This window comes from Martes martes (assembly GCF_963455335.1).
Source record: "Martes martes genome assembly, chromosome: 11".
Lineage (NCBI taxonomy): Eukaryota > Metazoa > Chordata > Mammalia > Carnivora > Mustelidae > Martes > Martes martes.
In genome coordinates this window covers 20,179,875-20,197,192 of record NC_137899.1, presented here as the reverse complement: position 1 = coordinate 20,197,192, position 17,318 = coordinate 20,179,875, and the positions used below count along the sequence as shown (strand labels likewise).

The 17,318-nt window shown below is 35.7% G+C and overlaps 1 protein-coding gene across 1 annotated transcript in view; it reads right to left on the bottom strand.

Annotated features, from left to right (window-relative positions):
- Positions 1–17,318, bottom strand: part of COG5 (component of oligomeric golgi complex 5) — a 283,807-nt gene that overhangs the window by 129,755 nt on the left and 136,734 nt on the right. Inside the window, exon 8 of the mRNA XM_080818263.1 lies at positions 4,313–4,478. Coding sequence (XP_080674389.1) covers positions 4,313–4,478 — 166 coding nt within the window. The remainder of the gene's footprint in view (positions 1–4,312; positions 4,479–17,318) is intronic.

Sequence of the window (17,318 nt, the reverse complement as noted above, 5' to 3'; positions counted from 1 at the left end):
GAATGGTTACTCTAGATATCAAACTTAATCCTAGTTATAGACTGTCCTAGTCTCTCCCTATAACCACCCCTATATTATTCTTCAGCAACCAGCAGTACCTTTCAAAGATAAGTAACAATCAGAAACAAATAATATAGGACCTAACACAGATTGAGAGGGAAGGAAGGGGGGAAGGAAAGAACTTAAGTTGCCAAAGAAATTCCTAAAGGAAACAACAGAAAGAGTAACTCATAGAAAACTAAGAGTTACTTAGTTTTCCACAGTCTCAAAGTAATTATAAGGAATATTCTTAGTGTAAATACATAACAGAGATTAAGAACACATTACAAATAACAGAACAATATAATGATCAAGAAGAAACTATAGAAAATGAAAGTTCAAAGAATTAAAATATAATAATTACAGAAAATATGTTAGAAATGGAAAACAAATAAGTTGTTACATGTATATAATTAAAGTTCCTGAAAAGAACAAATGGAAAATAAAAATATTCAAATATACAATTAAAGTAAACCTATAAAAGAGAACGTATTCTAACTCAGAAAAAAAAAGATGATATAGAGCATTCAATGCCAAGATATATCCTAAATAAATTACTTAACTTTAAAGATAAGGAAAGATCCATATGGACATTGTTAAAAAAAAAAAATTCAAGTGAGTAAATTTTAAAGATCTTACTGGCTTTTATTCAATGATTCATGAATCAGGCAGCAACAAATGTAGCAGATAGAAAGGAGATTTCAGGAGCTGTATGAAATGAGAGATCTTTATAGGCAGAAGGGAGCAGGAACAGAGAAGTTATACTAGAAAAACAAAAACAACAACAACCACCACCAAAATGGTTATGGCAAGGTCACTTTCTTCTTAAGGGCAGTAGGGCAGAATGACCTCACTGGTACTAGTACTAACAAAGTGATTCATGATTGACTGGTTTAAAATTCCATCTCTGAGAAAGGCTGAAACTGTAATTAAGTTATGTCTCAGTTTGGTGATGTGGGTTTTAGCATAAGTGACTCCATTTAGGGTCAGCTGTCTTACTTTTAACAACGTCAAAGAAGAAACAAGTGAGATATGGCAGTAAAAATCCAAGTTAGCAACTTCCATTTCTGGTTCTAACTGTGAGGAGCATCTAAGTTGCCACTCTGTCCTAACAACAAGTAAGATGACAAACAGACTGAGAAATCAACAACGCTTCTTGGACCTGTAAGAGAGGAGAGGACAAATGGCAAATCACTGCCCCCAAGATAAGAGAGACTGACTGGTGAATACAGGAAGTCTCCACCTAGGGGAGCAGAGCCTTGCTAGCAGAAAACAGATGCTGGGAGCCAGTGCCAGGGAAGAAAAACCTGAACTGTAACTCATGAATTGCTAGAGGCTCAAAGTGGGCAACTCTGAGCATTAAAAGCTCCAGGCGTACCCCGAGGGGGCCCACAGTATTTTTATATTTGCATCCAGGAGCCCAAGTTGCCACAGCAAATATCAGAGAAAAATCCCCTCATGCCTCCAGCAGGAGGAATAAAAAAAAGAACCATCTCGAAATACACCAGAGTACTCTATTCTTTTAACAAGGCCTACCCTGAGGGAAGACTCGTTAACTAGAGCCTGACCCTCTGGGGTATTATCAGAACCTAAATGACCTGGGGAAGGGAAATACCCAACTCCAGCCCACTCTGGTCATTCTCTCCCACACGAGGGAGGAGCAAAAAAAATTAGTATACTTGTGAAGTTCAAGGTACAAAGGCACAGGCTCACTAAAAAACAGAGACCCAACGATAGCACTTTATTTCCACTGGAGGAAAGACTGTTTTCACTTTATCACTACTACCAATAATAATACAGCAAAAATTCCAAGAGAATTTTTTTTTCTAAGAGAAATTATAAGATCACAAGGTACACAGTTTTAACCTTAGAGAACAATTTGATAAAACTGAGTGAAGTGGCTGAACAATTTCATTCTCCTACAATCAGTATACTAGAGTTTCTGCTCTTGTCCAACATTTAACTCTTAGATTTTGCCAGTCTCCTCACTGAGACTATATTTCCTATATTTTAGACTATATAATATAGACTATATTTCTATATTTCCCTAATAACTAGTTAGTTCACCCTCTAAAGAGAAGCTGACCACATTCTCCCATTTATTAGATGTGTTCTTCTGTTAATTGCCTAAGCATATTCTTATTTTTTCAATGGACTTATTTATATCTTTTTCTTACTGAATTATAAGCTTTTGAAATACATCATGGGTAATATTTTTCCCTTAAAATTATATCAACTTTATATATTTTAATATTTCTGGAACAATTTCAAACATACAGATCTGAAAGCATACTAAAAAAAAAATTTCCTAGAATCATTTGTTAGTAAGTTACTGACATGATGCCCCATCACCCTTAATACTTTAATGTGTATTTCCAAAAAACAAGGACATTCTACTCCATAATCTCAATATAACCAACAAGATCAGCAAATTAACATGAATACTGCCAACAGCAAATTTAAAAAACTAAAAATAATAGTGATTATTCTTTTAAAAAATAATAAAGAATGCTTAAGGTTTCTACAATAAATCACAGTATCCACTCCTCAACAGATGATAATAAGGCTTTAAAACTCTTTATTCTTTCAACAAAAAGGGTGTACATTAGGATTGACAGCATGTGAATAATTGCTTTCATTTTTTTTCCCCCTTTCTTGACAACACAAGAGGGAATGAGATTAAACTGCTCCTGGAAATTTAAACATTAGATCAAACTTTCTGAGAATAATTGCTGGGAAAAGCTGAGAGTGAAATCTCCTTTGGCAATTTATTTTCAAAGCTCCCCTTCTGGGACAGTCTTAAAACAGACCTATTCAGAGGCTAGGGCTAACCTTTAAAAATTCCTTTAAGATCTAAGATTCTTTTATCTCTTCTTATCTAGTGCAACTTATTTATGAGTGACATATATTTTGTGTTATTTAAGGCTATGTTTATATAGCAAATATAAAAATAATAATCACTCACTGTAAATTTGTTCGGTATAAGCCATGTATGAGGAACTCTGTTATTAATTTTATATGCATTATTTATTTTTTAGAAGAACTCTTTAGACAGAGAAGCTTCTTCAATATAAAAATGGGAAGAGGGGTGCTTGGTAGTTCAATCGGTTGAACTTCCAACTCTTGGTTTCAGCTCAGGTCATGATCTCAGGGTCATGGGATCAATCCCTGTATCAGGCTCTGTGTTCAGCGCAGAGTCTGCTTGTCTCTCTCCCTCTGCTCTTTTGCCCCTGCCCCCACTCTCTCTCTCAAAAATAAATATGTAAAAATCTAAAAGAAAAATGGAAAGAGAAAAACTGTGGAGACAATAAATAAACACAACAACTTTGGGGAATTTTTCTGTAGTCTGAAGAAATAAAATGGGGGAGCAGAGCTGAAGAAGGAAACAGACAAACATAGATCTGTCTTTCAGCAGAAGGTACACTAGCATGACTGTATGTAACAGGAAAGAGACTTAAAGAAGGAAAACTAACTAGATGGCAGACAGAGGGGATCTGCTAAAGCAATGCCCTTGGGACATGGGATCTAACATAGGAGCACAGTACTTGGTCTTTGCTAGGAGCAAGCACAGCTCACCCATATTAAGAGGAGAGAAGAGAGAATACAAGGAGAGAAATGCAGAAATATGCTGGTTAGCTGAGAGGCACACATAACATGTCTTTCCCATCTCATCTCTGAAGGGTGTTTTCTACATGAATGCCAACAGCAGCTATATCTTGGCAGGAAAAAGGTTGCGGAGTGCTATTGTTGGGTTACTCCTCTCTCATACCTTTCTTTTGTAGGTTTTTTTTTTTTAGATTTTGTATGGTTTTAATGTTCCCAAAGGTTTTATCTGTTTCTAAGTTCACAGTTAGCCTTCTTTGCCCCTGAATACCAGAATTATTCCAAGGAAAAGCCCGAAAAGCTAAGGGAGAAACTGCATTTCCTTAAAAAATATTTTCTGTCTCAAGGAGTACTTGTGAGGATAAGGATTTCAGAAAGAAAAATGTTCTTTTTTTTTTCTTGCATCTGTTTCCTCCGAACTAAGTGGAGCCACAGTTTATAGATTTTTTTTTTTCTAGAAGTTCTGAATATACCAATTGGCCAATTCAACTCACTGATTAGACAAAAAAAAGTTATAAATACATTCTGAAACATAATTTCTTCTCTCATTTTCTGTCTACTAAAAAATGAGTCATTAGACTGCTTTGAAACTTAAGTGTTTCACATACTATTCAAAGGACCTCTTGGTTTATAAATAAACAAAGCAGCTAAATATAAACCATAGCCATACCTCTCACAGCTGACTGCGAAGGCTGAGTCAGAACTTTGATGTCTAACGCACTGTTGATATGTTCTTCTAAAGTAGCACAATATCCATCCACAACACTGGTAATTGTATCCTTCAAAGTTCCAAGATTATGGAAAACCTGAAGAGCTGTTCCGACTTGGGTTGGATTCTTTAAAAAGGTGGGGTTGGCAGGGCAGAAATAGATATAAATAGGAAGACAAACAAAATCAATATAAATCTACAATTTTAAACAGTACATAAGCAGCTACTACCATATTTTTTAAATTATCAGAGACAAGAACAAAGAGAATGCATTTGGAACAAATATTATTTTTAGTCATTTATTGCATAAAAGACAAAATTAAATACTATGTATATTATTCCCCCCTTCCCCTTTTCTCCTCCTTTAAAGGATAATAACAAGATCAGAAATTGGTTATATTATTAGAGCTTATTTAAAATTTACCACCAATGCCTATAAAGAGAGCCATGCTGGAATTAACAATAACCCTACATCTGTTTGGAGAATAAATAAATGAATTCCACGGAATTAACTGAGGGCTGAACTGTGCAGACTGACACTATTCATTATATTTCATTCATTCATTCATTCATTCTAACCACAAATATTTATACAGGGCTTACTGCGTATCTGCCTTGGTTCCAGGTCCTGGAAATAAAGTAGTAAGCAAAACCATTTAAGTCCCTACCCTCATGGAACTTATATTTACTCAGAAATATATTAAAAACATATATGTAACAGACTATCAGGTAGTGATAACTGCTATAAAAAAATCAATCAGGGAATAAGAATAGAAAATGATGGGAAAACATGGAGAAGACTCAGAGAATGCATCTCTGAGGTGATTTTTTCAAACACGGACCTGAATAGAATGAGCGAGGGAGTCTGAGGAGGATATGAGGAAAAACAGATCTGGACAGGTATCAACAAAAGCACTGAGGTAAAAATATGGTTGGCAGCTAATCAAACACCAAGAAGGCCCTGACTGTGGCTGGAACAGAGTGACTATAGTAGAGAGAGGTAGGCGGTGAGGCAGGTAGTAAAAACACTGGGGGGTAGACTGAGTCCATAGTAATATAAACATGTTGTTGACTCTGTCACTAAGTAAATGAATTATCAAGGCAGAATCTAGTACCTCAACATGTATCTCCAGGCCCAAACAGGTGAAAGTCTGCTTTCACTTAATGATTCAGCGACTGTGTTTAGAAGCACTTAGTTTAAAAGTTAAATTATTTCATTAACTTAATTTCTTAACAGTTAAGTTGATAAAGAAGACAAAAAGTTACTTCTGAAACATATTGGTGTTAGTAACATAACATGGTGCAGTAACACACACTCACACCCAGAGGCAAAGTAGAATCAGCTTATAGAAAAAAGCAGACAAGGTTAGTGGTTACAACATCCATTTTAGATTTTTAATTAAACAAGAAAAAGAAGCAAATGAACATCATTTCAAATGCTTTAATGAAAAAAGCTTAATTTAATATGGTTATAACAGAATTTAATTCTAGTATATACTATCAATTCTCTATCAGTGAACTATCAAAGAAAATGGGAGAAAATAAGCTATTTAACATAGAATTAGTCAACTGAAAACATGGAGTATAGTACTATGCTTTGGTTTTCGTTAGTTCCATTTTTTCCTTCCTCCCCAGAGCAAGAATACTTTTTTTACTTTTTAGTAAAGACTTTTTATTTTATTTTATTTTATTTATTTATTTGACAGAGATCACAAGTAGGCAGAGAGGCAGGCAGAGAGACAGGAGGAAGCAGGCTCCCTGCTGAAAGGAGAGCCTGATGCCGGGCTCCATCCCAGGACCCTGCAGGGCTCGATCCCAGGACCCAGGGATCATGACCTGAAGCTTTAACCGGCTAAGCCACCTAGGAGCCCCTAACTGAAAGACTTTTAAAGTCGTATTTCACTTCAAAGATCTGGTTAACATGGACCAGTCTTTTTTTCTTTTTTTTTAGATTTTATTTAATTTTTTGAGTTGCTTAACCAACTGAGCCACCCAGGCGCCCTAAGATGGACTAGTCTTCATCATTTCCCGCTCCAAAAATTATTAACTCCCCAAAACTTTTCAATACAGAAACATATATAACTCCTTCCTTTTTTTATTTTTTAAACAAGGGAGGGGAATGATTTAAAGATTTATTTGAAAGAGAGAGAGAGAGAGAGAGAGAGAGAGAGAGAGCTCTAGCTAGCTCACAGGGGAGGGTGAGGGACAAGCAGACTCCCAGCTGAGTGCAGAGCACAGAGCCTGACTGGAGTTGAAATCAGGAGTGGGCTGCTTAACTAAGTGAGCCATCCAGGTACCCCTAGCTCATTCTTAAAGAAGCATCTAATACGGCAATATTTGAAATAATTATAATTTATAATACCTATAATAACTCTAGTTGTAATTTTCAGCTTTCCAATTTATATAACCACTTTTTCAGTTAATGCCAGTTACTCAATTCATTAGCTTAATATAAACATATCATTTGTGAATTGGAAAACTACAAAATATTATCTGAAATAAAATTCTTTAACATACAGAGGAGTGGGCAAATTATGTAAATACAACTTTAAGAATTATCACCAAGTGAACGTATCTGAGTAACTACCACCTAAGCTATGAAACCAAATATTATCAGCAACTCTGAATCTATTGTGGCTTGCCTAACTGCATCTCTCCACATATTATCACTATCATAATTTCTAACATCATTGATTAGTTTTGCCAATTTCTGATTTTTACATAAATGGAACCCTAAAGTAAGTTATTATTTTCTGTCTGCCTCCTTCTAGTCAATATCTTATTTGTAAAATTCATCCATGCTGTTGCATGTAGCAGTACTTGACTCGTTTTCACTGCTGTTGAGTAGAAATTTACCTTAGTTTATCCACCTAACTAATATCCAACTGGTGTACATTTGAGTTATTTCCATCGTTTAGGTATTTTAAATAACGCTTTCATGAACATTCTGGCGCACAGCTTTTAGTGAACATACATGCATATGCATTTCTGCTGGGTAAGAGCAGAAATGCTGAATCATTAGGTATTTGTATGCTTAGTGTTTGCAGATTCTGCCAATTTTCCAAAGTCATTGTACCAATTCACACCCCAGCAGCAATACATGAGTTGTGGGTGTTCCACAACCTTACCAAAATTCAGAATTATCATCTTTTAAGCTATTCTTTGGAATGATCACTGTGGTTTTAATTTACATTTCTGTGATGACTAAGAAGTTATCCCTTCTTGCATGTTAATTATCCATTTGAGAGCTTCTTTTGTGAAGTGCATGTTCATTTTTTTTTTTGCCCATTTTTCTCACTGATTATTTTCATCTTTTACATATTTGTAAAAGTTGTTTACATATTTGGATGTAATCACTTTGATAATTATATATATTTCAAGTACGTTCTCCCACACTTAAGAATTCTTGTAAGGAAAAGAAGTTCCTAATTTACATATAGTCAATTTTATCAACCTATGGTTAGCACTTTTAGTATCTTATTTAAAAATTTTCCTATCCCACATTTATGAAGATGTCCTTCATTCAAGAATTTATCCTCCAGAAACTCTATTTGTCTTTCACGTTCAGAAATATAATCCACCTGGAACTACTTTCTGTATGAGATAGGAGCCAAGATTAGTGATTTTCTATATAAATACCCAACTGGCCGAAAACTTACTTGAAAAAACAAACAAGGAAATTAAAACCTTTCCTCTTGGCTCTCAAAGCCTACCTTTGCAGTATATGAAGTTTCCGTTTACGTGTTTTTACCTGGACCTTCAATTCTGTACCATTTGTCTACTTTCATTACATCAAATCACCAGTGTAAACTGTTGTAGCTTTAGAATAAGTCTGATAGTCCTCCATTTGTGTTATTCTTCAATTTGGTATAGACTATTCTTGGTTGAAGATACTTCCATATAAATTTAATAATGGGCTAGAGAGTTTCCATCAAAGAAAAAGCTCCTGAAATTTTGAGACTACATAAAATCTATACCTAAAATTAGAAAGAATGGAAACCTTTATAAGAACGATTCTCTAATCCATGAATATGGTAGCTCTCATCATTTACTCAGGTCTTCTTTAACTTCTCTTAACAATGTTACAGTTCCTGCGAAGAGCTATTACATAACTCTAATGTGAATCATTCCTACACATTTAGTGCTTTTTGATATTTAAGTGGTAATTTTGAAGTGTTTTTTTGCTGCTTGTATAATAAAAATACAATTGATTTTTATATATTTAATTTTACCAAAGTTTCAAAGTTTTGTTATTAATTCTAATAGTTTGTGGATTGTTTTGGATTTCCTATATACATAATCATGTTATTTCTAAGTAATTTTTATTTCATTTCTTTTTTTTAAATTTTTTTTATTTTTTTATAAACATATAATGTATTATTAGTCCCAGGGGTACAGGTCTGTGAATTGCCAGATTTACACACTTCACAGCACTCACCATAGCACATACCTTCCCCAATGTCCATAATATTTCTTCATTTCTAATCCTTCTATATTTTATTGCTTTCTCTTACTGCCCTGGTTAGGATCTTCAGTATGTTGCTATGTAAAAGTGATGAGTAATATCTTTGTATCATTCCTAACCGCAAGCAGAAAACCTTAAATATTTCACTTTATTGGATTAAGAAAATTCTATTCTAGGTCTGCTAAGAATTTTACATCATAGACTGATGTTGGATTGTATTAAATGCTTTTTCTGCATTTACTAAGACGATCAATTTTTCCCTTCATTGATGACATTACATTGTATTTCTAGACTAAAGCCATCTTGATAAGGATGAATTATCCTTTTTGGATGTCCCTGACTTACATTTGCTAATCCTTCTTTTAGTAGTTGTTGTTTTTTTTTTTTTTTAAGATTTTATTTATTTGCCAGACAGAGATCACAAGTAGGCAGAGAGGCAGGCGGGGGTGAGGGGGAGCAGGCTCCCTGCTGAGCAGAGAGCCTGATGTGGGGCTCGATCCCAGGACCCTGGGATCATGACCTGAGCTGAAGGCAGAGGCTTTAACCCACTGAGCCACCCAGGTGCCCTTCTTTATAGTTTTTAATTGATTTTCAGGAGAGATAGCTAATATCCTTCCTCATATCAAGTTTATACTGGCCTCATGAAATAATCAGGTAAGTGTTCCTTCTTTCTCAATTCTTAGATGGAGTTTGTAAAAACACTGGTTGATTTATTAAATATTTGGATGAATTCACTAGTGAAACTACTATCTGTCCTTGAAGTTTCTTTGAGGGAGGTTGTGTAATGATAATTAATTTTGTCAATACAACTAATCAGATTTTTAAATTTTCCTAGTGTTATTTTCAGTAAGTTGTTTTTCTAGAAATTTCTCAATCTTATCTAACCTTTCAAATGTACTGTTTTAAAGTTATACCTAGTATCCCCTTATTAACTTATTATTTTCTGTCGAACCTATAATTGGGTCACTTTTTTTTTCTTAATACAAGTAATGTGTGCCATTTAAAAAACTTTTTTTCCTATCCTTAATAGTCTTTTTCAGTATTTATCAATTTAATGTATTAATCTTGTCAAACAATGAACTATTGGATTTGTTGATTCTATTATATAAACTTTTGTTATACCTATTTCACAGGTCTTTGGAGCCAGAAGCCTAGATCAGAAGCCAAGCACTAGTAGTTAGTAGCCAAAACCTTAGCAAATTATTTAACCATCCTGAGACTTAGTTTCCTCATCTGAAATACAGTGAAAACAGCAGTATCAACCTTATATGTAAATGAAAAAGTCCTTATAACTGACCTAGCACTGCAGACAGAATGAAGAGCTCAAGTATTAGCTGCCTTTACTTTGATCTGCTGGAATCATAGTTAATGTGGGCTTTTAAAAGTAAATAGTCTTGGGACAAAAGCCCAACTTTGTATAATCTGTGTGACACTGGGAAAATTACTGTATCACTCATCAAACTTTATATTATTATTTTTTTTAATATTTTATTTATTTATTTGACAGATAGAGATCACAAGTAGGCAGAGAGGCAGGCAGAGAGTGAGAGAGGAGGAAGCAGGCTCCCCACCAAGCAGGGAGCCCGATGCGGGGCTCGATCCCAGGACCCTGAGATCATGACCCAAGCCGAAGGCAGAGGCTTTAAACCACTGAGCCACCCAGGCGCCCCTCAAACTTTATATTATTAATATTTCTTTCCTCATCAGATTTTAAGATCTCTGAGGGAAGGATCCAAATTTGTTTTATTCACTTTAATACTCATAATATCTAGCACAGGTGCTAAATAGATAGGTGTTGAATAAGTAAACGAGTAAGTAAATTTTTATGATTTGGCTTGCTAATATTATTCTTTGCATGACAACTTTTCAGTTTCAGACTATTTCAGACTATTTTTCAGTCTAATTTTCAGACTAATTTCAGACTATTGAAATAACATATTCAAAATACTTAGAACTCAGTGGAGGACCTGGGTGGTTCAGTTGGCTAAGCATCTGCCTTCAACTCAGGTCATGATCTCAGAGTCCTGGGATCCAGCCCCACATTGGGCACCCTGCTCAGCGAGGAACCTGCTTCTCCCTCTACCTCTGCCTCTGCCACTCCCTCCTACTTGGGCTCTAATAAATAAATTCCTCTCTCTCTAATAAATAAATAAAATCTTAAAAAATAAAATATCTAGTACTCAGTATATGAATAGTACAAAATATTGGTTCTCAGGTCATTTATTAATATTCTAAAAGTTAAAAGAATGCTAGAAGAGCTTTTGTTCCAGTTCCCAAGAATTTCTTATCACTCTGTCTTTACTTACCATTCAAATGAGTAGTTACCCAATAGATACCACATGAGTAAGCTTGAGGTACTTGGTTCTCTCCTCTGCATCTTAATTTCATAAATTTAAAAATGATGAGGATAGATGAATGGAGATTCCCAAAGCTATCTGAAGTTGTTTTTGTTTTTTTTTTTTTATAAAAATGTAGCCAGCAAGACCTCAACTCCAAAGACTGTGGTTCAGTTGGACCAGACTGAGACCTGGTTACAGAATTTTCCAAGCTCTTCAGATGCTTCTGATATAGTTGGCCTGGCAACCATCTGGGAACTACTGGGAACCACTGGAATAGATGACTGCCAGACTTAGAAGGAGAGGGAGAAGGAGAACCATGTATTCATGTGAAGATGGCTTTTTTTTTTTTTTTTTTACAGAATAGAATACACAAAGAAATGACAGAGGAAAACTACAGAGTATGTGTAAGGAGCAATAAAGAGATTCTATTGCCACAAATGTTATGTGCATTAAAAACTCATAATAAAAGGTAGTGTTGAGCTGATTGATAACAAGGGTCTGGTCACTGACAATGCTGAGTGGCATTCTGTAAAGATTTTATTTTATTTTACTTTGTTGGTAATAAAAAATGATTTTTCTAAATATCACTATCTAAGCTGTTTGAAGAAATAAAATAATCAGCTGAAAACGTAGCTTGAACTAGACAGCTGCAGTGAGAGTATAAAGAACAGGACAGATACAAGAGATTTTGAAGCACTGGAAAGAAACTGGATGCTGACTGATTACAATGGAAAAGAGGCAGGGAAGAGACTAGTATCTTGGAAGTGTCAAGTTGGTGAGCTTGTGAAGACAGGCAAAGCAAAAGGACAGTCAGAAGGAGATCATCTGGGTGAGTGGGTGGGAGAGAGCAGGCACGGGAGGATCAGGGGCTGCTGCTAACAAAGCACTGAGCTGTTGGTCCTGCTGAGTCTCAAGTGCCAATAGGGCACTCTGGGTGGGAAATGAGAACACATTTGAAATAGATAATTACGGAAACCTAGTCTAGGTAGCAAACTAAACTGAAGTAATAAATAATGAAAATAGGGGTATTGGAAACTATAAATCACAAAGGAGGTAAATCAAGCACAGAATTAGTGAGAGTGAAGAACAGAAATGGAATGATACAATACTCTAGCCAGGAATGAGACTAGAACATTAGAAAAATTGAAAATGAAATCATTTTGTCTAGCTATGATGCAAGTGAAAAACATTTCCTGAAGATACTGAACATTAACATCCTTTCTCCACCATCCCCTCACCACAGACAAATACTATGGATTTTGATCACAGGCTTTTTCTGAGCCCTTACTAATAATACATTTTGGGCTTTTAGTTTCCTGATCTGTAAAATGAAGGGGCTGGACTAGATGAACTCTAGTACTCTTTCCAGTACTGGAACATAATGATTTTACTATCATTCAATGTATATCATCCACTATGCACTATCAATGCACAAGACACAAGGAATTTTAAAAAATGAGGCAAATATTACACTGCGACTTATTTATAGTCTGAAGGGACATAAAGACAAGTAAAGCAGCAATTAGAATGCACCATGATAAATGAGAGGAGAAATGCAGAGTTTAATGAAAACACGTCAAAGGGGTATGAACCCAGATCTGGGGAGGGAAAGAAAGAAGTATGGAGGAGTCAGGAAATGCTCCTTGAAGGAGTCTCAGCTAAGATCTGAAATGAAGGTGTCTGATGGCCTGCAGGTAAGATGTGAAACATTTACGTGAGGTGGGGGCGCCTGGGTGACTCAGCCAGTTCAGTGTCTGACTCTTCTTGATCTTGGCTCAGGTCTTGTCCTCAGGGTCATGAGTTCAAGGCCCACACTGGGCTCCATGCTAGGCATGGAGCAATTTACAGAAAGAGGGGGAAAGCAAAAGGAAAACTCCTCCAAGCAAAGGAGCAGCACATTTGAAAGCCTGTGTATGAGACCGTGTGATGGAAACTAAGTCCACTAATAATGATAACTGATAGGTAAGAGATCTACACAAACACCTGCTACTTCAGGTACCTATGCAAGTGGCTCTCAAATTTTTAGTAGATACAAAAGAATTACCTGGGGGAACTTAAAAGAGCATATGGAAGGTTTGTGGAATGCTGGTAAAGGTTTTAGTGTTTTTAAATCTGAATGTTTAGTTATGTGTTCACTTTGTGAAAAACATTGAGTTGTACTCTTATAATGTATACAGTTCTCTGTTAATTGTATTTTAGTAAAAATGTCTAAGGTAAATATTAGGAAATGAAAAGGATAACAAATTATGACAAAAATATAAATCAGATACCTTAGATACCTAAAAACATCATTCAATAATGCTTCCTAGTTTGGGGGGCAAGATATTAAATCAAATAAAATAATATATGAATGTTTATATTACTATATAAACATGAGTCTTGTGTAAATTGTTTCCTAAAACAATAAAAACAAGTTTTATGTCTGAATACACACAATCACAATTGCTTTTTAAATATAACTGGTTCCAGGACACCTGGGTGGCTCAGTTGGTTGGGCCGCTGCCTTCGGCTCGGGTCATGATCCTGGGGTCCTGGGATCGAGTCCCGCATCGGGCTCCTTGCTCAGCAGGGAGCCTGCTTCCTCTTCTCTCTCTGCCTGCCTCTCTGCCAGCTTGTGTGTACTCTCTCTCTCTGACAAATAAATAAAATCTTTAACAAAAAAATAACTGGTTCCTAAAATATTGGCTAATGTAAAATATGTATTTTAGTTTTGCAAGTTGTTATGGACTGAATGTTTGTGTCTGTCTCACTCCCACCCCTGCCCCCCCAACCAGATGAAGCCCTAACACCCAATGTGATGTTATTTACAGATGGGATTATTTGGAGTTAATTAGGGTTAGATGAGGTCCTGAGGGTAGGACCCTGGTCTGATGGCATTAGTGCCTTATAAAAGAAGATACCAGAGAGCTTGTATACTCTTGTCTCTGTATCATGTGAGAACACAGAAAGGAGGCAGCTGTCTGCAAGCCAGGAGAGACTCCGCACCAGAAACTGAACCCTGCCCAAACTTGACCTTAGATTTTCTACCATCCAGAGCTGTGAGAAAATAAATATCTATTATTTAAGCCACCTACCTAGCCTATGGTTTCTGTTGTGGGAGCATGAGCTGCCAAATGTTTATACGCTGTACAAACAGATAAAATTTTAGATGGTGTAGTGTCTAAATTATTGCTCCTTGTCCCCAACAAATTCACGTCCACCTGACACCTCAGACTGTAACCTTATTTGGAGAAAAGGTCTTTGTAGATGTAACCAGTTAAACTGAGATGAAGTCATACTGGATTGTGGTGGGCTCTAAATCCAATGACTGATGTCCTTATAGGAGAATAAAACACCCAGAGACAAACACCATGAAAAAGGTAATGTTTGACAACAGAGGCAGAGATTGGGGTGATACAGTTATAAGCCATGGAACGTGAAGGACAGACTGGAGCCAGGAGTAGTTAAGGAAGAGGCTTGGAAGGATTTTTCCGTAGTCTCCAGAGGGAGCGTGGCCCTGCCAACACCTTGATTTGGATTTCTAACTACCAGAATTATGAGAACATAAACTTCAGTTGCTTTAAGTCACCTAGTATGTGGTCATTTGTTAGGGCAGCCCTAGGAAATCAATACAAAGGATTAAGGGCAACAGAAAAACATGCATATGCACAAAGAAATGGAAAGACATTCCATGCTCATGAACTGGAAGAAAAAATATTGTTAAAATCTCCATTACTACCCAAAGCAATCTACACATTTAATGCGATCCCTATCAAGACACCAATAGCATTTTTCATTTTTCATAGAACTAGAACAAATAATCCTAAAATCTGTATGGAACCACAGAAGACCCCAAATAGCTGAAACAATCTTTAAAGAGAAGAACAAAACTATAGGGATTACAATCCCAGGTTTCAAGATATACTACAAAGCTGCAGAAATCAAAACAGTATGGTACTGGCAAAAAACAGGCACACAGAGCAATGGAACAGAATAGAGAGCCAAGAAATAAACCCATGATTATACCATCAGTTAATATATGACAAAGGAGCCAAGAATATCTAATGGACTTCAACAAACCATGTTTGGAATACTGTATAGTAACACAAAAGAAAATGAAGCTGAACCACTTTCTTACACCAGACACAAAAATAAACCCAAAGTCGATTTTTAAATGTGAAACTTGAAACCATAAAAATCCTTCAAGGGAGCAGAGGCCATAATTTCTTTAACACTGGCAGTAGCAGCATCTTTCTAGGTATGTCTGCTGAGGTAAGGGAAACAAAAGCAAAAACAAACTAGTGGGATTACATCAAAATAAGAAGTTTCTGCACAGTGAAGGAAACAGTCAACAAAACTAAGAGGCAGCCTACTGAATGGGAGAAGATATTTGCAAATGAGATATCTGATAAAGGGTAGTATCCAAAATATATAAAGAACCTTCATAACTCAACACACAAAAAGAAACAATACAATTAAAAATTGGGCAGAAGACGTGAATAGACATTTCTCCAAAGAAGACATCCAGATGGTCAACAGACACATGGAAAGATGCAAAATATCACTCATCATCAGAGAAATGCAAATCACAACTACAATGAGATATCACCTCACAGCTGTCAGAATAGCTAACTTCAAAGACAAAAGGAACAATAAATGTGGGCGGGAATGCAAACTTGCCCAGCTGCTTGGGTGCCTTCAACATTTTGGCTATTGTATTCAAATAATGTTGCAATAAACATAAGGGTGTATATATTATTTCAAATTATACTGGGTAAATACCCAGTAGTGGAGTTACTAGATCACATGGTAATTCTATTTTTAATTTTGGGAGGAACCTCCATACTGTCTTCCCCATTTTAAAGAGCCTTCATATTTACTGATATTAATTTGTCATCACAACATAGGCAGAATAAGTATTCCTATCCTCACTTTACACTTAAGGAAACCAAGGCAGCAAGAGGGCAGGCCCACAGCTGGCCAGTTTTAGGTCTTGGGCCCTTTCCTGCCTATTCTATACTCTACCACAGGTCATCCCATCATCACTTGATTTGAGAAGATCTCCAGATATGCCAGTTTTGCAGGTAAGAAATACTCTCTGGCAAATTTTAAGACCTCTCAAAACATACAGACTAAACATATTTGAAAAATACCATGCTAGTAAGAGATAAGCTTCTGCTGAAAAGGTAGCCATGTCTTCTAGACAATGTCTTCTCTTTTAAATAAGACAGTCAATTCTAAGGATAATTTTTCTACAAATTGTCACTGTGACCTTCAAGAAATCATTTAATCTTATAGAAAATTTCCCAACTTCATAAATTGTGATAGAAAGTGAGATTAAAGCCCATGTAACAGAAAAGAAAGGGATAATTTCATAAATAGATCAAGATAAATTTCTACCTCTTCAAAAGCATTTCAGAAGATGGCACAACCACTTTCTTTTTATTAAACTAAAATTGTTTCTCCTGCTTTAGAAACAAATAAATACAATGTAATTTTTTTCCTTTCTCCTCCAACACCTCAGTAGTATTATATGGAAGAAAATAAAATATCATAAGAATATAGTCAGAAAAGCAACACAGTTAAGATCCTTGAAAAGCTTGCCAAAACAGTAACACTGTAACCAAAGCAACAGCTGGCACTGAGCTAATGGAACAGAGATCTAGGCAGACTGCTGTAAAAATTGTTCTATGAAGCAGCAAGCAGTATTTCAGCACTTACTAAGTAAGCTGTACACTAATATGAGATGACCTTCATGAGCACAAATATAATATTAAGTCAAAAGTTAAACACAACTTGAAAAATTTCATATAACTAGCAGCAGAAATGGAGAGAGTGACAATTTAAGTGGAAACAAAATGCAAAAGTGACATAAATGTACGACTGTGAAGGATAGCCTGAAATTATATTAAAAGTCTGAAAGGATCAAATACTCCTTGTATCATGAAGACAATCACATTTCACTCCTTCCCTTACTGAAATAATTGTTCAGCAGGTAAATTCTTTTTTTTTTTTTGGTCGCTTCAGGGTTTTATTGGCTTCATTTTTTTTTTAATTGGCTTCATTTTCAGCAGGTAAATTCTTATTCTTTAGCCTTCATATAAGCGATGAGCTGAGAAAAGAAAAGGACGAATGTAGAATATAAATTCAGCTGATGCTATTCTGTTGTAACAGTCTGTGCACC